Here is a 21656-nt window from a genome sequence, read left to right on the forward strand (position 1 = left end):
GACTTTCCCATAACTGATTTCAAATAAGTGTAAGCAATGTAGATATTCCTACCATTTGGCAATAAAGTCCTCAAAGTCCTTTGAGAACTTGCCAGCGGGCAGGGTAGGTGGAGGGTCCTTCACGACCTGCTTGAGCTGCTCGAACGGCGTGGGAGCACTAACATATGGGAACTTTCCTGAGGCCAGCTCAATCTGAGGAATAGTAGGGAGAACATTCATCAGAGGACTTGGAAAACTAGGCTTACTGCATGTGTGTAGTGTCGTCCCAGATTAGCCTGTGCACTGAACTTGCTAATCTTGGACAATTGTATGTTTTAACAAGAGTGCCAAACTGTCACAAGATATGCCCGTTCGAAGGTTTTGTACACCATGCTCAATACTTGAAATGCACTAAGTGACCTCAGACCTAGTTATTGACCCGGCATGACCCATATTTGAACTTGACCTAGATATCATTTAGACGTAACATCTGAATAAATTCGGTGAAGATCAGATGGAAATTACTTCAATTAGAGGGCGGACACCATGCTAAATGCTTGAAATGCACTAAGTGACATCGTGACCTCGTTTTTGACCCGGCATGACCCATATTTAAACTTGACCTACATATCATCTAGACACAACTTCTGACTAAATTAGGTGAAGATCGGATGAAAACTACTTGAATTAGAGAGAGGACAACATGCTGAATGTTTAAAACGCACTAAGTGACCCTGTGACCTAGTTTTTGACCCATCCCATGTACGAACTTGGCCTAGACATAATGTAGATACAACTTCTGACCAAGTTTGGTGAAGATCGGATGAAAACTACTTGAACTAGAGAGCGGACACTTAATACGGACCGACAGACAGACCGACCGACAAGTTCACTCCTATATACCCCCCTAGACTTCGTTTGTGAGGGTATAATTAGGTGAAGATTGGATGAAAACTACTTCAATAAGAGAGCGGACACCATGCTTAATGCTTGAAATGCACTAAGTAACATCGTAACCTCGTTTTTGACCCGGCATGACCCATATTTGAACTTGACCTACATATCATCTAGACACAACTACTGACAAAATTTGGTGAAGATCAAGTGAAAACTACTTCAATTAGAGAGCGGACACCATGCTTAATCCTTGAAATGCACTAAGTGACCCCGTGACCTAGTTTTTGAACCAGCATAACCCATATTCGAACTTGACCTGACCAAGTTTGGTGAAGATCGGATGAAAACTATTTGAATTAGAGACCAGACGCTGCTGTGGGCGCCGCCCGCCCGCAGCCAAGAATTAAACTATAATACGCCCTGTTTTTAAAAACGGGCGTATAATAAAAAAGAAGTCTCTTTTCGCAAAACGATTTTTAGTGTTAAGTATCCTACAACTGTTAAGCCCACTTTTCCCAGAACGAGGTTCATTATCAGGTGGTTTGTTTGTTTAAGATTAATCACCTTCATACTACAGGGCTTACTCAAGAATTCCCTCAAGTTGCCACTTTATAAAAATTGACCTTTTTGGCTAAGAAAAATTTCTCTTTGGCTGCAACTTTTTGTTCATAAAACCTAACAAAATAGCCAAAAATAATAAGAACTTTGCCAAACGAAGCACCTTTGGCTAAAGAACATATTAAACCAGGGGAAGCCACGAAACAAGACCTTTTGATATTCAAAATAATACACAAAGGTTCAAAACAAATGATTTTTAATCGTACAAGTCAAATAAGTCTGTATAAATCATGTCACCCCCAGGGTGTGACCAATTTTTACGCAAGAGGCATGATTTCAAAACATCAATCTTTAAACCTCTGACTAATGTGGCTTCAGAGAAAGATTTTAGGCTATTGTACTATATAAGTCTTTGTAACCTTAAGAGCACCCCCAGGTAAGGGTATCACGTTTAAACGTTTAAACGGTTGCGTTTCGTGTTTTGCTCAAAAACGTTTACCAAAACAGTAAATGTTTAAATAACAGTCAATATCACAATAATAAATATTGGTTTGCAAATAACGTAGCTGACTAGCCGTACGAAGTAGATCGATGACGAACTGCGAAATCCGGGTACTTGCGGTAAATCCGGGCTACCGAATTCGGCAGTAATTTATTTCTTATTGGTTAGCGGATGGCACAGACATGAACGGAAACTAACGGAAAATCTTCGCTACTTTCCGAAAATCTTACAACTTGGCAACGAAACAGTGCATATGCCGCCATCTTGAAATATTTTAAGAGATTGACTAGCAAAGTAAAACACTGCGGTAGCATGTTGAAAAGAAATAGTTTAACCAAATTATATATTGATTACATTTTTGAAATTATTCTCGGTTTGATAAATACGGTATAGTATGGTTTATTACGTGTTATTTAGAAGAGAGATTATGGTAATGGTTTAGCGCGAATAATGCACGGGTTTTGTGTGCATGTTTTAGCGCGAAAGCGCACGAGTTTTTCGTTTTGGGGTATATATGATTTGCACATCTATTGAGTCGCCATTCGAGGGTGTATTTGACAGGCAAACGTTATGGAACAAGAAAACAAAATTATAAAGTCTATATTTAGTATATTTTCAGTTCGGTTTTTAGTCCATGTGAGATGGATCTTAACACAAACCGATTCCTTTACTGGGAAAGACGATGGGTGTATTTTCATTTAAGTCTGAAGCAGCTAAGTTTTCTTGATTATTTTGACTCATTTTTTACTTAATATTGTGTTTGAATGAGGTTTTTTAAGTTATGGGTGTCATGTTTTTCGAGACTCTCACTTCCTGGAGATAGTACCTCCAGCATATTTATTGAAATATTGGTATGTTTAAATTTTAGTGTTATTATTTTTTGTTGTCTTTCGTAATGAACGTTTAATTTTAAAGACATTCTTATTGTACGATTACTTAATATTTTCATTTTGGTGTGACTGGTTAGATGTTGAAGTCGGTTTAATATAGCTGTTCGTCATATGCATTTATATATTTCTCGGAATACTTATGATTTATCAACATTCTTTTTAGGTGCTTTATGGATTTTATGGTTTGAGTGATTTGTTTGTTTTTATGTTGATGTCCGGGGTGTGTGCGGGATGCTTTTGATGTTCGTTTGTTATGTTAATTTGCGCAATGAAATTGATAATGTTTTAATTACATTTTTTACTAAATAATACTTAATGTTTACAGTATAATAATAGCTGCTTATTTGTAGATTTCTCTAAAATTAAAGGTTTCGGGAGGTGATGAAGGCACCTAGACACCGGTCTCGAGCCATGGGTCCTCATACGTCCCCCTGCCATTAAAAGAAAAAATAAGAAAACAAAAATGGCAGTAGGGTTGCGTATCCCGCTCGCGGTTTTACCTGAATCGTTTATTACTACTGATTATTGTATGGGGTGTACGTGAAGTCATGTACACTTCTCTTGATTGGTGGTGATGGATGAATCTTGCAGATATAAGCAGCTTCTTTGAACAAATTAATGTTTCACAATTGTTAATTTATAATATTTAAACAAGTTAGCATGATTGATGGGCATTGGGGGCGTCCTGTGTGCACTTTGGGCATCGGCCGGGATCAGTTTATTCAAACAGTAACTCTTTATTTGAGATATATACATGACGTCTAATTTTCATTTTTTCACGTGACACACATGTGCATGTGAATAATTCATAATTACATGCCCTACAGCATTTAAATAGTATCGCTTCAGTTCTTTATACACCTGAACAAAGATGTTACACTGTTTACAGTCGTCTCGAGGCTCATCAATTGAGCGGTGCCGTTGAGGTCTATATCCATTGCACATACAACACATACAGGCGTCAGAAGAATTGTTTTTTGCATTTATATGTTGAAAGTCCTGTCAAATACAAGCACTCACTCCTATTTTGTCTTTGGTTTATTATTTGTATGATAATGATAATGATGATGATATGGGTTATAAAGATGATGAGATTTTAATAGTATTTTGAGAATAGAGAATAATAAATTTACTCATAACTATCAGAGTAACTGGTTTTTCATTTTCTGCGGTCAAACGATATGCACATTGTATTTCATGTGCAAAGTACGTGCATTTTTTTCAGAGTGTCGTTTTTGGAAACAGTATTTTTCATCCATTTTACATTCTGTTTGACGTTCTTTAAATTGTTTTTATAGAATGACGAATACACATGTGGTGATACTGATGGTCTGTTTTATAATATTGTATGGTTTTAATATGTCGTCATTGCGCGAATGGGATATGCACTGAATATTACTTCCGGAAATAATTACTATTTTTAATTTGGAAATTCGATGTTACAGGTGCTTTTTAAACGGACATAGGGATACCGTTTAAACGGTAACGTTTTGTATATTTCATTTCGTTTAAACGTTTAGAAAAATCTGTAAACGTGATACCCTTACCCCCAGGGCATGAGGATGGGGTACCTACAAGGAAATTTTTTACTCAACTTTGTAGAGGACTACTATACAATTTAACATACCAAATACAAAATCTGTGCACCTTATAGTTTCAGACAAGTTATTTTGCTTAAAGTGTATATTAATAATCATGAAGTCTAAGAATGGCTTAGTTAAAAAAGGGGGATAACTTTCGAAATTTGAAGCAAAGAATGATAACAATTACAAATGTACAACTTCTTATTATTAGGAACAACGTTTTTTGTATGCAGAAAAGTGTATGTGAATGCCTTCTGACAAGTTAGTGTATACAGAAATGTACATAATAAGACAGATGAAAAAGACGTCTATGGAGATTCCAGTATACCCTCCTACACTTCATGGCTGCCTCATAAGTATCCATCTCTGTGTGCGACTTCATCATACTATCCCAATATTCCTATTATCTTTTTTGGAAGCTGAATGCCAAATGGCTGAGTGAGCTAAAACAGGTGCAGCAGAGTAAGGTTCAAGGAAAAGTGGGCTCAATGCATGTGCGTAAAGTCTCACCTTAAATTAGCACGTGTAGTCTGCACAGGCTCATCAGGGATGACACTTTACACACATGCATTAAGCCAGATATTTCCAGAACAAGGCTTTATTGATGTCTGCTCATCAAGTCTTTACAAAAGCTCTGCACACCATATGCATGAAATCTACCTACCATAGTGATTCCAAAACTCCAAACATCCGACTTGATGTCATATCCTTGCGACCCATTCTGGGGGTCTATCCTTTCAGGCTGAAACAACCGGTCAGAATGTGTGTAAGCAACCCTTTCCACTTACGGGTAGATACATATTTTGCTGCATTTGTAGTCCTTTAGAAAGTAAAATTTAATTAAAGAGCTTTCTTACTAGATAAATGTTTTAAAAGCTTCATTTCCAACCCTAAAATACTGATGACAAGCAAACAGTATAAAAGTGAACACACTGCGAGTTACTTGCAGTCTGTTCTGGTTTTATGCTGTTTGCACATAGCCATTTTCACTTTGCCTCTGAGTGGGAAAGGGTTAATACAGGGTAAGGAAATCCTGGATTTACTCATGTAAGCTGTATAAATTACAACATGTTTTTATTGTATATTGGACTTATCTTTTCCTAATCAGTGAAACAAATCATTTATACTGAAACGTTATTTTACTAATGTATTTTCAAGGAAAAAAGAAAAGAAAGAATTTCTCTAAAATGCATATCAGATATAAGATGAACATTTATGCATACTGAAATGATATATATTCCTTCATCAAAGGAAGCCTGTCTGACATTAAATTAATTTGTGAGGCATGGTCAATTGACACCAAAACTTCATTGTTTGCATTACCGATAGAACATCGAAACTAAAAAAAAGTATTTTTTAATGTCAGTTTAAAAAATGTTTACTCAAATTACTTAATAAGCCTTAGGCTGCTTTACAATCGACCTACAATATACAGCATTAAACTATCATATATTGGTCATAGACATTTTGTACTTCAGCATATATGATAAGAAATGAGCCTAGCTCTGGGACAACGTGGATCAATGCAAGTGTGTAAAGTGTTGTCTCAGATAAGCCTGTGCAAAGACTTATCAGGGAACACACTTACCTTCTAAACTGGATTTTTGCAAGAAGAACAAGATGCGTTTGTGAAACACAATGTCCCCCTATATGACGTTTGACTTTGAAGGATGACCTTGACCTTGTGAAGGATGACCTTGACCTTTCACCACTCAAAATGAGCAGCTCCATGAGATACACATGCATCATGCATGCCAAATATCAAGTTGCTATATTCAATATTGCAAAAGTATTCATAAAATAAGCGATTTGGGCCACATATATTTGACCTCTGACCTTGTGAAGGATGACCTTGACCTTTCACCACTCAAAATGTGCAGCTCCATGAGATGCACATGCATGCCAAATATCAAGTTGCTATCTTCAATATTGCAAAAGTATTTATAAAATAAGCGATTTGGGCCACATATATTTGACCTCTGACCTTGAAGGATGACCTTGACCTTTCACCACTCAAAATGTGCAGCTCCATGAGATACACATGCATGCCAAATATCAAGTTGCTATCTTCAATATTGCAAAAGTATTCATAAAATGAGCGATTTTGGCCATATATATTTGACCTCTGACCTTGAAGGATGACCTTGACCTTTCACCACTTAAAATGTGCAGCTTCATGAGATACACATGCATGCCAAATATGAAGTTGCTATCTTCAATATAGCAAAAGTTATTGCAAAATGTTAAAGTTGGCGCAAACAGACCAACAGACCGGGCAAAAACAATATGTCCCCCACTACTATAGTGGGGGACATAAAAATCTTTTAAATGAAAAATACCTTAAAAGGGCAAAGTGTTGTCCCTGATTAGCTTATGCAGTCTGCAAAGGCTTATTTGGGCTGACACTTAGCAAACATGCATTTAGTCCTGTTTTCGCAGAGAGAGGCTCAAATAATAAGTATCACATAAGTTTACCTACCGCCATGTAAGGCTTACATCCAGCTTCTATGGTTTTGGCTACAGAGTCCACTAAGTACCCACTAATTCCAAAGTCACATAGTTTCACTTGTCCTTTTTTGTTTATTAAAATATTTGAGGGCTTAACATCACGATGTATCACTTGCAGTTCTGTGTGAAGGTAGTCCAGAGCCTTTATGACCTGGAAGAGAATCATAAAGAGTTTTATTTCTATGCCTTGTGAAATTTGTTCTGCATATCAGTAGTAGATGTAGATATATTAAATTGTTGCACATATAATTACATGTAAACTGATGCCAACAAAGAGTGAAAAGTTAAGCTCAAACATTTCATAAATAGCCAAGCTAGACGCTTAATAATCAAACGAACTTTGTACAAAAGAAAATTGCTGAAATATTTGTTAATATGCATGATACTTGATTCTACTGATTACCTACAAGGTTAATGTTCTACCTAAACATTCACAAACTGCTTTCAGCCTTACCATTTGATACAGTGTTAAACATGCCCCAGTTTTCAGATGAAGAATTTTTTGTATTTTCATCCCATACCTTCATTCTTTACAGTAAACACCAATATCTTATCTGAACAAAACATAAACACAAACTGTATACTGTATTTTCATTGGTTAAACATATAGAACTGATTATGCCCCGCTTCGAAGAAGAGGGGGTATATTGTTTTGCTCATGTCGGTCGGTCCGTCCACCAAATGGTTTCCGGATGTTAACTCAAGAACGCTTACGCCTAGGACCATGAAACTTAATAGGTACATTGATCATGACTCGCAGATGACCCCTATTGATTTTCAGGTCACTAGGTCAAAGGTCACGGTGACTAGAACCAGTAAAATAGTTTCCAGATGATAACTTAAGAAAGTTTACGCCTAGGCTCATAAAACTTCATAGGTACATTGATCATGACTAGCAGATGACCCCTATTGATTGTCAGGTCACTAGTTCAAAGTTCAAGGTCACAGTGACTCAACCCAGTAAAATGGTTTCTGGATGATAACTCAAGAAAGCTTACGCCTAGGATCATGAAACTTCATAGGTACATTGATCATGACTGGAAGATGACCCCTATTGATTTTCAGGTCACTAAGTCATGGTCACAGTGACAAAAAACGTATTCTCACAATGGCTGCCACTACAACTGACAGCCCATATGGGGGGCATGCATGTTTTACAAACAGCCCTTGTTTAAACTTGTTTTAGGGACATCATATGAGCCATGTCATGTAAGAATTGGTCTTATTCTATATGTGGCCAGCTTAGCTCCAAACCTGCTTGCACAATTGTGATGTGCGGTCCTGTGTGGTAAGGAGCTAGGCTGTTGGCAATAAAGTCACTGAAGATTATGTGCTCTCAGAAGCGGACAGGGTAGCTTCTGACAAAACTGTGTTGATGGGCAAGCTGGGCAAATGGCAAGGACACATTTGTGCATGACGTGGGTCATATTTAACTTTTTACTGTAAAATAAATATCATGCATAAATGTTCACTCCAAACTAAAATCCTCGTACAGCGTATGACACTTTTCCTAGGATTTGCTCCGGTATACTCTGTTTGTTGCTGAAGACGGTCTGGTAGAATTTGTCCAGTGAGGCATCCATGACTTCCATGCAGATCATCACATCCCCCTAAAAAGACACCCCAACAAAGTATTACATGGAGAAGTCAATATGGGATGGATAACATGCATACTTATGAATATTCATTACCACTTCAAACTAGTATTAATGCAAGAACTTGCAGGGATCCTAGCTCAGTCAGAAAATACATTTACATCTCTTACATGTTAACAACTTAGAGAGATACAGACCCAGGTTAACCAAAGTCTATTGTTGGTCCACTTGATATCCCCAGTCTTAATTGCAGTTTTTAACTGTGATTAACAAAAAGTGTAGTATTTTATTGCTTATTTTTTTTCTCATATGCATGCAAAAAACAGCATGTAACTAACAGTTAAAGATTTGACGGTAAATAACATTATGCTTTAAGTAGGTATTCCTTTCCATATTTACATATTTATGGGACACATAAGACAAATGTGCACCATGCAGTGAAAAAGGGACAACAGTTACAAAGAGTAAACCAGTTACTAGGACCAATGTATTTCTAGCCAGTATTGAGTGGAGGTAACTGACTTTAGTCTCTCACTTAACAAAAGCTTTCTGCATCATTAAACACAGTAATAATCAGATCTAGCTCTGCATGAATGCACCTCAATCTTTGTTTTCTTGCCCTATATAAGCCTTTATCATACAGATGGTCTGACTGGAAGTCATTTGTCAGAGTACATACAAGAATAATTTCCAATTGTTGGCAGATCAATAATTAATTTTGCACCTGTTTCTTTGAATGAATTTGCATAAAAAAGCACTAAGAAAAGAAGTACCGACATAATAAACCATAAATTAATGCACATACCTCTCTAAAGAGCGCCCCATAGAATGTGACTGAGTACGGGCAGGAGCCACTCCTCATGGAGATGTCCAGGTCCATCAATAACCGCTTCTGTTCCAATGAGTTCACTGTGGCTGTGATACGCTGAACATACACAATAGTGGTAGTTGAAATAGACCAACACCAACTGTCTTTTATGCATGTCAGAATAAGATTGAGTTCAATGTTATTTAATGACAGTGTTGACAGAATAGTATAAATTTAAATAAACATTAGAAAAGTTGTAAGTAAAAAAACTCTAAAAGACTCAAGTAAGACTTTAATGAAAATCTAATAAGAAAATTAGGTTATGGATAATAGTCAGTAATAATCACTTATATCAAAAGAATTATAATTATATAAGTTATTGTTCCATAAAGATACAATTAAAAAGGTCCACGTTGAAATTTGTGGTTATAATGCAGTTGTAGGTTATAATACAGTATTACTTTCATACACATTTTTGACCTCTAGTAAATCCCAACTCACTTTGACTGCCATGATAGTATCAGTGGTCCGATGTCTGACTTTCTCAACCACCCCATACGCGCCACGTCCCAAGGTACAGATGTACTCCAAGTCATTGGCCTCAACTTCAAACGTCCTGTCCTCAATCTTGATTGTAGCCTTCGAATCAAGATCGCGAGGTGGGCTGGAAACAACAGATGCATAACATAATAGATAAAGTTGACATCATAGTAGATAATAACAACAAGATGATGTCGACTCATACAAATCAATGTCATTGATCACATATCAACAGGGATCATATTTTTTTCGGTTTTGTCGGTCCTAGACCGATTGGGGTCGTGAAAGACCGATTGAAAATCCCAAACAGTCGGTCCGATTCTGTGTGCTAAAATTCCCATGTCATGAAATCGATTACACAGTGCACATGCTAACATAGATCTACCCTAATTACATTCTTATCTCGAGTAGGTGTGAAAACCATTCACTGTCTCTAAACCGGTCAGGACCAGTTTATTGCGTGTCATCCGACTAGTATCAGAGTATGACCCCAAGCAGCGAAAATTCGCGCGGTTGTGTATTAGTCATGCGTGAATAACCCCGTGTCTATATCCATCGATAATTTCACTGGCTAGCACACTAATCGGTCCGTTATGTGTAAAATCGTTGACAGTTACTTCGGAGATGAAAACTTCAATGTTCATAATCCTCGTGGAAAGTGTGCATTTCATGCATGTTACAGTAAACTTTCATATAAACAAAGAAGAAAATCGGATATTCTGCAATAATTCATAATTATTGTGGGCGGACCTTATACACTGAAAACACGCGCTGTAACTAAACAAAACATGCCGATACATTTTCCACCAGCGTAATAATCCGGCAATAAATAAATGAAAGTTGCGGATCTGATTGGCAGAACAGCCGAAAGTTATTTTTATGGGCGGAAATTCACACAAAATAGTACACAAGAAAAATAATATACATTGTATAAATCTTTTGTAAAAATCGTGTTAGAATCAAAATAATTCGTGTACTTAATTGTTTGTTGTTGAATAACTCACGACCGGAAGTTTAGATGCGTGGTTTCAAATCACTCGTGCTTCGCACTCGTGATTTAATCCCTACGCATCTTAACTATCGGCCGTGGTTTTTTTTGACAATAAACTATAACGTACACGAATTATTTCTCAACTATTTTTTTGTTGTTGCCAGTATCCAACCTACGCACAGACATTTGTTAGGTTCAGTGCATGTATGTAAGCTATTATTGAGTCGACAACGATTTAAAACATCGGTATAGACTTACACAGATAAATAATAGATATTGACAACGATGAAAAAAAGTCAGATACAACAGCACACGAAACAACAATAAAAGAGAAAAAAATATCATAAAATCAATTGAAAAAACTCGTATGTTCCGTTAAAAAAAGATGCCAAAGGCAATTAAACTTGTACATTTATTATACCACCTTCATGAATGGCAAAATCAATGGTATATATGTTCACGTAATTTGTCATGATTTCCGATATAAATTTTCGGACACTTTTTCCCCATTTAAATCCAGACCGATTGATGTTGCGGGAAAATATGATCCCTGCATATCAATATGTAACCAAACAGAAAAGAAGTCTATAGTGAAAAATACTTACAATTAGTAAATATACAATTTAAAGAATGACAATGAATCGCCATTCTGTTACATGTACAAGGAGAGACAAGAGCTACCTACCCTGCTGGATTCTGGTCGGGAACCACTGTCAGGCGGGCTAACCCTGGAGGCTTGCGCTTCTTCATACCTGAACCTGAAATAAATGACAAGAAATAGGCTTGATATGGTCTGCAGCTTGACAAATAACTTAATTAAAGCTGCAAAATAAAAGTAGCATGCAGATAAAAACACGACATACATCAAGGTTTGATTTCCATATGAAGGAACAGCCATGGCAAAATAACGTAAGCCCTTCAGACATTGCAGATAAAAATTTCATAAGGCTGAATGTGATTTTTAAGATCAGTGGATTTACTGTCTTGTAATTTTCGTTTCCAAAGATTGTAACCTCCTCTTGCAGTCTTCACAATATAATTACACTGTTACAGATTCCTGTGATTTCCTGACATCCTTACAGACAGAATGTCAAAATTCGTATCTACAGCTGTATATTATACTGCAACATTGGTGAATTGCAAGAGCGAATTAGTCACTAGACTTAAACTGTCCGCCAATGAGAAACTGTATGCAAATTTGATTTTCATGCCTTTTATCATGAATTCAATATCTTAATGTCTAATTGTGTGTATGAAGATCATGTAAAACATTACACACTTTAGTGTTATTGATGTTAACTTGAAAGGGGGTATTCAAAATAATCACAATTACATGATTTTTTAAAAGTTTACATGTTTATGAAAAATAATTACAGAAAAGTAATTTTTAAAAGAGAAAGTAAAAGCAAACAAGAATATCAGTGAAATATTCTCCCTGATGATGCACTTTGTCAATCTATGTGTTAATAACCACCTAAAAAAATCTCGGTGACATTGACCCCAGTGACCTAAAACCTCATCAAAAGGTAGAGGTTCATGCAAGGTACCTACATGCCAAATATGAAAGAGATCGGTAAAGTATTGAAGGTGATATGAGAAAATGTAACAAAAGTGTGACGGAAAAATCTATTGTTAGCCTCGGTGACCTTGACTTTGACCCCAGTGACCTCAAACCTCATCAAAAGGTAGAGGTCCATGCAAGATACCTACATGCCAAATATGAAAGAGATCGGTAAAGTATTGAAGGTGCTATGAGAAACTGTAACAAAAGTGTGACGGAAGGAAGGATGGAAGGAAGGAAGTAAGGAACTACAAACTGGCAACTATATATGCTGATTATGCTCCACCGAAAATATTTTGGGGAGCATAATTTGAAATGTTTCCCCAAAAGGTCACAAAAGGCCTGACTAAAATCACATTTACTGAGTTGTATCACAACTTTCTTATGCAATAAAAATTGGGTTGCATTTACATATTGATCTTTAGAGGCAATTAACTAGATCAATCGATCTATTTCACAATCATTCATAAGGTTAAGAAAAGAACTGTAACAAAATTAAACTGTCAATTCCTTGCTCCTACTAGATGCACTGATTTAAAGACCAATATTTGTAAAGGATAAAAAGAATTTTAGAAATTTTAAAAATTCAAGTGATAATGAGATTGAGGTATTTTATGGACATAACTGTTTATCCCCTTTATACTACTGTACAAAACATTCAAGGTGAAGAAATTCTGTTTCCCACCTATTTGTTTAAGTGTTAGAGGAAATAAAGCTATCTACCTGTTTACAGTCGAACCAACAATCAATGTTGTGCTAGATACTGACATACATGTACTGGTACAATTACCAATATTGGTCAACAGCTCAAGCGATTCACCCAGATAGCTAACCAATCAGAAGTCTACTTGTTTAAGAACAATGAATTATCTCATGAAGAACACTCCACAGACTCCAACAAACTCGCTCTATTATAAGTAGATTTTGCACTTCGCTTAAATGCAGCTAAATCTGCCCACATATGAAAATTGACATAAACAGTGTTCAACACAGACTTATCTAAGTAAGGAATCCTTTGGGGAATTCAGGGTGTCCAAAATTTAAGACACTTTCATATCGTATTTTCTGCGTGATAACACATGTTTATATGTGACATGTTTTATTCCCTATCATGTTTGTTTTAAGATTGCAGTTCAATATTTGTTGTCATTAGTTTCATTAAATTTAAAAAATATTTAACCCATTCTAGTAATATTGAAGTTAATTCTTGTAAGGTTAAAAAATAAACTATTTTCTATTATGTATTTTTATATATGCTTGCATGTCTAACCAGACGCAGGGTTAAAACCCATAATCAGAAAATTATTATTTTGTAAGCGTCATAGTCAGGGCTCGAATTTATCTTTTTTTTTCTGCTTGCGAAAAATTGTGAGCAGCTTTAATACCAACTCGCAAAATCAAAAACATTCTCGCAAATTTTGATGGAAACATAAAAAAGCTTGGACATTAGTTTAGTATTATTAAATCAAAATAAAGGTACTTAACATACACATTTTAATTCTGTAAACATACAAAGATATCAGTTCCTTGGACCATAAGGGCCCATATCAGGTTTATTGACCATCTTCATCTACAACAAGTGTTTGTATTATATTAAGTTATTTTTCCAAATTGTTGACTGTTTTCGTAGAAGGATTTAAAATCCGTTTTTTTCTGACTCAACGGTTAACTTTGCTTTATCTTTTGTATTTTTTTTCCATCTGTGGGCAAAAAGAAACAAGTTATTTTTCACTTCGACACTATGTCTGTTCAAGTTCAATGTATGAATAGTCTACTGTTTCACTTCCTCTGTACCAATACCATCTGCATATCTGTAGGTCACATAACCCCAAACCGAAACTGCTGTTTGCAGGGTTACATGCAGTCAGTTTGATACTAAGCACACATTGTTCAGTGCATGCTGCATAGGATTTGTAAACTATCATTGCAAATGATTGGTTTTGGTATTAACTTGAAGGTATATTTGTAAGCAATAAGAAAAAAAAGCCATGTTTGTGCTCTAATTTTTGTGTTGATGGTTCCCGGCTTTGAAAGTATGTCATACTATTTGAGCCCAAAATGGCCGTATGCACTTTTATCAAAACCGGTGTGCCTATTCTAAGGTAAATATTTTGAGTTACCGCATATATAATTTAATTACATGCTTGTTTTCAAAAGATTATGCATTTATCTTTCCAATGATGTATGATGATATAGTGGGTTTGCGCTTGAACATGGTAAAAATTGATATCAAACTTAACTCAAACTTAACTCCTGTAACTATTTTATATGAAATATAGAAGGAAATTAATTGCACATGCGTAACCTGTACTATAATTAACCAGTCTACACAAAGGCGGCGCTTCTGCACAAGGGTATTCGTTTGAGCATTCTATAAATTGACCTAAGATTTAGCGTTCACAACGTCAAGGGCATAGCATTATTACTCATTTCTTTTCACTATTTATTTACTCGCAAAAATATACTAGTGGCTTAAAACTTAATTCGCAATTGGTATTTTTCACTCGCATTTTGCGAGTGTGCGAGTGTTAATTTCGAGCCCTGATAGTTAATAAATTACATCATTAATTGAAATTAAAACAAATTTATCTGCATTATACACAATCATGCAATAAATAGCATATCAATGTTTAACCAAATATTATGTACAATACAAAGTGTCAGTAATTTAAAAAGTAGAAGTGAATACCAATTTCATTCATCATGATCTTGGCCTGCATCCTAATCATGTTGTCCAATAGTCCAGGGTAAATTTTTAACATTTTGATGAGCACCAACTTTACTTGATATATTTCCAATAGTAATATGCTTTTAATGTTTTTGCAAAGATGTCACAATAACATAATTAAATTTTAATAGTAATGAAATGTTCTCTTTCAGTACATTATAGGAAGACCTTTCTTTCAATAAATTCATAACCATTTCACAATGAGGAGAGCTTTGCTTTGACAGCCAGCTGATTGTGTGCATCATGTTTACCACTCTTCATGCGCTAGCTTTTGACCAGGCAATGAATCAATATACAATAAACATGTTCTCCTATCCTGTAAAGTGATTGGCTGTTACAAAAATATCTCCTTGCATTTGATTGGACTGTCTATTCAGGCATTCAGTCCATTCGCATTGTTGTTTGTGTCTTGCTATTATTAGAATAGGAACCTCCAGCTTTACCAAGAAATATTTGAGCAGCTGTAAGTTGAGTGATATTTTAATTAGTAAGACATGACATGCATCTTCTGGAAGCTGTATGTTCATTGTAAAAACTTAGGAGGCAGAGCAGAGAAGCATGACATCCTGCTTCAATATTTATCTTATTACTCAATACTGTAATTCATGGAAAGGGCAGTCAAATACAAAGAAAACATATTAATTAAAACCTTAAGTTAATATTTTTAATTATTGGAATTGTGTACAACATTTTTCATCTTCCTAAATTAAAAAAAATATTTAAGGATGTGGCAAAAGCAGAATAGAGGGAAAGAGTAGGTTTTTATCTCTTTTTTATTTGGCAAGTTGATAAAAAGTACGACCACCCACAACATCTTTTTTGTTAAAAATTGTCCAGTGTCACCAGAGCACGAAGACCACGACTTAATCTCCTACCAAACACAGGATTCGCGTACATTACAACCAATGTGGGTGATAGTTGGATTTACAAAACAATTTACAATGTCCTGTGTTAAAAATACTCCCTCCTTCAGAATTCCAACATTTGTTAAGTTGTTATTATTGTTGTGCTATTTGGGGCCAAAAGCTCACCATGAGCATGCTATGCTAAACACTAAAATACTATCATCCTTAGTACTACTTTTGTTAATCTAATTATGTTGTTAAATAAAATATAATCATATGAATTTTATATACATGTAGTATTTAATAACAGACTGGAACCTGTAAGGAAAAGAACAATGCACATGTGGTGGTATATTGAACTCAGTTGAATCAGTTCTAGTCCTAGACTACACTGATTAAATGTATTTTTAAAATCAAAATATAGGGATTTTTTCTCCAGCATGTTGCACTATTTACCCTTTAATATGAAACCATCAATGCTAATAAGTCAACATTGTGAATGTGTATTTATTCATGTCCTATGACAGAGATTTTTTGCCATCTTTAATAAGAGAATGGCCATATTTCAAAAAGTTGAGAAGTTTGAAACTCAAAATTTCACAATTAAAAGAAGTTCAAAACTCAAATTTTCACAATATAAAATAGTTGCAGAGTAATTTTTTCACAAAATTGAAAGATTCGCCGCCTTTTCCACTTAACAAATATGGAGGAAAAACAATGCGTGAGAAACGGCAAGTTGCAGCTGTTATGTTTGGTGTTTTATCGTGTGTCGTTATTTTAGACCATTTTGTCATGTACCCATATGTAGTGCTCCATTCTGTTACAATTTCTATGACTGCAATCCAGTGCCCCAGATAATTGTTTGGGGAATAGGGTTTTCACCCATTGATTTTGAAAAATAGGGTGATTTCATTCTTGAAATAGGGTGAAATTAGATATAAAAATGCATACCGTAAAATCATTGCCGCTTTAATTCTGTTGAAGCTAGACACTAGTTTTGATTCAACAAAACTGTAAACTATTATCATTAACTTTAATAAACTGATGTTTCATAACATCTTTAATCCTTGAAACTGTCCATAATATAAACTTTTAACTTAAAAAAAAGTTAACAAGAATGATTCGGCACTTATTGGCGTTTGCTTTCTTGGTTCGAAAACGTTTGCGATCGACTAATATTTTGGTGCAACAATCGAGGACGTCTTTCGACCTCTCTTAGACTTTTTTATTTTGCATCGTAATAGAAGCTGAAAATTCAGACGCTTTATAAAGACATGCACAATGAACGACGGATTAAGTCAGATTTAAAACGCATGTATGTCGTCGTACATAATTTGGTCAGACGCTTTATTTAACAATGAAATCTAGTCCACAGAGGGTTTGGATAACTTTCACTGTTTCCCTGCTCCATCATCCAGGCTCTTGCTGAAGAATGCGTCGCCGCATTACGATAATAATTCCAAAGAGAAAATACCGAAAATGAGCAAAGCATTTTCGATTTATTGTATTGTACGCATCAAATTAAATTTGACGAATTTGCGTAAAGGTCAAATCGGTTGCGTTTTCAATACGCATGATATTGTATTTATTTGCGTTTTTAAACATTTAAATAGGGTGAAACACGCAGATACGCAGCTTATCTGGGGCACTGCTGCAATCACTATTTATCTTGTTATACCTTTATAATAAGCATCAGTGAGTTTGATGTGACAACACTTTTGAATAACCTTTTCCAATGTTAATTGGTCTGCTGGAATTTCCATAAGCTTTTCCGAACACTTTTTGTTGTTTATCCCATTAATAATCATGTCGCATATGAAACCATCCTTTTGCGCTCCATATTGGCATTACTCAGCTTTTCATTGCAATTCTGCTATGTTATCCATAACAGATAATTGACCTCTTTTGGTGTTCAGAAATTCATGTCGCTTAATGTTTCTAAAGTTGTGGACACCAAAATGATGATCAAATTTTGTAAGCACAGTGTCCAAATCATATCTATCTTCTGCGGGTCTGTGTGCAATACCATTGTCTTGATCTGCCAACACTTCTGGCATCCATACAAACGAATCATAAATTTTGACACATTCACGACCCATATTGGATAATAATACTCCAACTTTCAGACGTCCTGGTTTGTCATGCAGACCTAATGCGTCCAGGTGAACTAGGAAACTTTGTTTGTAAATCTCCCACTCTGCGGCTACTGCATCTGCTGAATTAAATTCCCGCAAATTTCTAATTCCTTTTGCAGCCATACACTTCAGTTGTCTAAAACTTCATCAATAAATGTCTAGCATCTATTGTTTTCTGTATTCAAGCTATTTATTCACAACCATTCTGACACCATGTAATAACTCTGAACTCGTTGGTGGGTAACTCACAACTGACTTTATTTATAGATTCACATAGATATAAACCGGTGTACGGGAGAAACCCCCTTCCATAAATACGGCATGGCGGAATAAACCCCTTTTCACATTTTGCATATCAGAATAAACCCTCTCGCTAGTTTTGCATATGTGGAATAAACTCCCTTTCATAGCGGAACAAACCCACCCCCTTCCATAATGAAATTATGAGCATGAGGGATTCAAGCCAGAATATGCATGATTTTGTCAAATTTATATAAAATGTGTAGATTCCTCACGCCTTTTTATGCATTAGTTTTTGTGTATTATATGTCTGTTTTATCGTTAATAAATGCGTGTATGTTTTCATCAACTATTTGTTTGTTGCTTTTAAATATATGCTTGTTTGATCTTTGTAAATAAATTAAAATATATTATATTATATTTTTGTCTATTTAATCCTTCAATAATACTTATTACCGGTATTCCCAAATCATAAATTATTCATTTTAATAACATCTTGATTAATTCTAACTACAAAGTATCTTTAAACACGGTGTTTATCGCGATAACGATGTTTGAGATTCACAGCTTGACAATTTAATGTGTATCATTAACAACTTGTGAACAAACGGCCGGTACACTCCTTTAATAAGTTTTTCGCACCTTCATGTAAAGTTATATTATGCGCATTTTTCACTGTTGAATTGAGATTCACAGCTTGAGTATTTAATGTGTATCATTAACAACTTGTAAACAAAAGGCCAGTACACTTCTTTTATCCGAATTTCGCACATTAATTTAAAGTGATATTATGTGCTTTTTTCACTGTTGAATTGAGCTGAAGCTGAAAAGAATTAACAGGTCAAAAGACTGTCCCAGTCCTATAAGCCAAAATGATCCGTATAACAAAATTGTGTCTGTGTGTCGTATGAATGAATCTGCATTAAAACTAAATTAAGATTTACATCGTACATCGAGTCATTTCTGTTGTCAGTTGTCAAAACGAAAGTACGGTTTATAACCAAATGCACCATTTTTTCTTTCCCGGATATTTTTTTGATATGTAGATGCTGCATTAACAAATATAAGTATATATGAAGTGAAAACACCAAAAATAAAAAACGGTTGCAATATACACTAGTCTATATACTGTTAGATGTTCATAACACTTTAATAATGGATTTTGGATAACACTTAGGAAGGGGGTTAATTCCACCTGTCTGAAAACTTGAAGGGGATTTGTTCCGCTATGGAAGGGGGTTTATTCCGCGTATGCAAAATGTGAGAGGACGTTTATTCCGCTATGCCGTTTTTAGGGAAGGGGGTTTCTTCCGAAGGGGGTTTATTCCGGTAATCATATAAACTTCAATACAAGTAACTCATGACTCGTTACATCCGATAAATCTACTATAAACAAGTAGTAAATTGTGTAAAAATTACAGAATAATAAGTATAATCAATACAATTATTTAAGGGACCTGTTCATGTTTTGATAAATTGATATAATTGAAATATTTCAGATTTGCAAATTTTCATTGTAATTATGTTTTTTGCAAGTAAATAGTAATTCTGAAAATATACCATGCTCTTAAATATAATTATTATGCATATTTTGACAATGTAAAAATCTGAAAAACAATGGAATAATTTTGAGAGTTCTATTGATACCATTGTATTTGTAACATTATGGGAATTTGTTTATATAAAGTTAAAAAAAACTCATGCACGAATGGCCGAGTATTCTAAGTGCTAGACTTTTACTCCAAGGTTCAGTGGTTCGAGCCCAGGTGTGGATTAGTTTTTTCTTTCTTTACTTTTATTCTCGTTTTATACTGGTGCTCTTTAATATTATTGTTTACATTTATCAATTTATAACAATTAATTGCAAACTTAAAAACATCATTACATGCCAAAATCTGTAAAAAAAGGCCCTTTTTACAATATGTACCGCAGTGCCCCAGATAATTATTTGGGAAATAGGGTTTTCACCCATTGAATTTGAAAAATAGGGTGATTTCATTCTTGAAATAGGGTGAAAGAGGTATAAAAATGCATACCGTACATAATCATTGCCGCTTTACTACTGTTGAATCTGCATACTTGTTGATTGTTGTTTTATTGATTCAATAAAATTGTAAACTATCATCATTAACTTTAATAAACTGATGTTGCATAAGATCTTTAATCCTTGAAACTGTCCATAATATAAACTTTAAACTTAAAAACAAATGATAACACGAATGATTCGGCTCTTATGGGCTTTTGATTTCTTGGTTCGAAAACGTTTGCAATCAAATGATATTTTGGCGCAACAAACACGGAGGTCTTTCGACCTCTCTGAGACTTTTTATTTCGCATCGTAAATGAAGCTGAAAGTGCAGACGCTTTACAAAGCCATGCACAAAGAACGAAGGTTTAAGTCAGATTTAAAACACATGTATGTCGTCGTAAATAATTTGGTCAGACGCTTTATTTAACAATGAAATCTAGTCCTCAGAGGATTTGGTTAACTTTGACAGTTTTCCTGCTTCGTCATCCATGTGCTTGTTGAATGAAAGCGTCGCCGCATTACAATAATAATTCCAAAGAGAAAATACCGAAAATGAGCAAAGCATTTTCGATCAAAGCTATTGTATCGCACGCATCAAATTCAACTAATTTGCTTAAAAGTCAAATGGATTGCGTTTTCAATACGCATGACATGTCTACGTCTGAAATCGGTTTTAAAATTTCACATTGCGTGCAGCATAACCGTGAACATGAATATGTAATAGAAAATTTGTCCAAGAACACAGGCTTATTATATAAAGTAATTCTGATGTTTTTCACATTGCCATAAGCAGCATAAAAATGGTATGTATGTATTTGTTGAAATTGTTTTAAACAGTTATTTGAAGAAAAGCACCACATACCTCTGTGTTTACATCCATTAATGTTCAAATTGTGAACACCAAAGTCATGTGATTCTGCACCCTGCATTTATGGTTTTGAATTGTTAATAAGACAATATATAATTAAAATTGTGAGATTTGTTCCATATATACATTACTATTCCACTCAAGCACTTTATTACAGTACTGTTGGATAATTATTTAATTCTATTTGATTTATTTGCATAGATAATATAAACAATTAAATTTACTGCCATGTGATGCAATGTTTTTATAAGAGGGGTCATGATGATTGCTCTGGTCAGCTGATTGTTCAGGGTTGTCACTATGATTGTAAACAAAGGAATATTTTGGAATAGTAACCGATTCGGCCGGGGTGAAGGGAGCCGCCTAGGCCCCCTTGCATGCCCAGGGCAAGGCCCTGGT

The 21656-nt window shown here is 35.1% G+C and overlaps 1 protein-coding gene across 2 annotated transcripts in view; it reads right to left on the reverse strand.

The window, feature by feature from the left end:
• The window catches only part of LOC127866014 (dual specificity mitogen-activated protein kinase kinase 6-like), a 29624-nt gene that overhangs the window by 6035 nt on the left and 1933 nt on the right, over nucleotides 1–21656 (reverse strand). Inside the window, exons 1-8 of one of the 2 annotated variants that reach the window (XM_052406245.1) lie at nucleotides 15102–15361; nucleotides 11537–11609; nucleotides 9822–9984; nucleotides 9318–9437; nucleotides 8411–8527; nucleotides 6889–7068; nucleotides 5074–5151; nucleotides 53–192 (exon numbers count right to left, since the gene is read on the reverse strand). In XM_052406245.1, coding sequence (XP_052262205.1) covers nucleotides 53–192; nucleotides 5074–5151; nucleotides 6889–7068; nucleotides 8411–8527; nucleotides 9318–9437; nucleotides 9822–9984; nucleotides 11537–11609; nucleotides 15102–15174 — 944 coding nt within the window. In that variant the 5' untranslated portion in view covers nucleotides 15175–15361. Of the gene's footprint in view, nucleotides 1–52; nucleotides 193–5073; nucleotides 5152–6888; nucleotides 7069–8410; nucleotides 8528–9317; nucleotides 9438–9821; nucleotides 9985–11536; nucleotides 11610–15101; nucleotides 15362–21656 lie in introns of those variants that run through there. The other variant, XM_052406246.1, reaches the window with a different exon arrangement.

The sequence above is a fragment of the Dreissena polymorpha genome, chromosome 2 (assembly GCF_020536995.1).
Source record: "Dreissena polymorpha isolate Duluth1 chromosome 2, UMN_Dpol_1.0, whole genome shotgun sequence".
NCBI lineage: Eukaryota > Metazoa > Mollusca > Bivalvia > Myida > Dreissenidae > Dreissena > Dreissena polymorpha.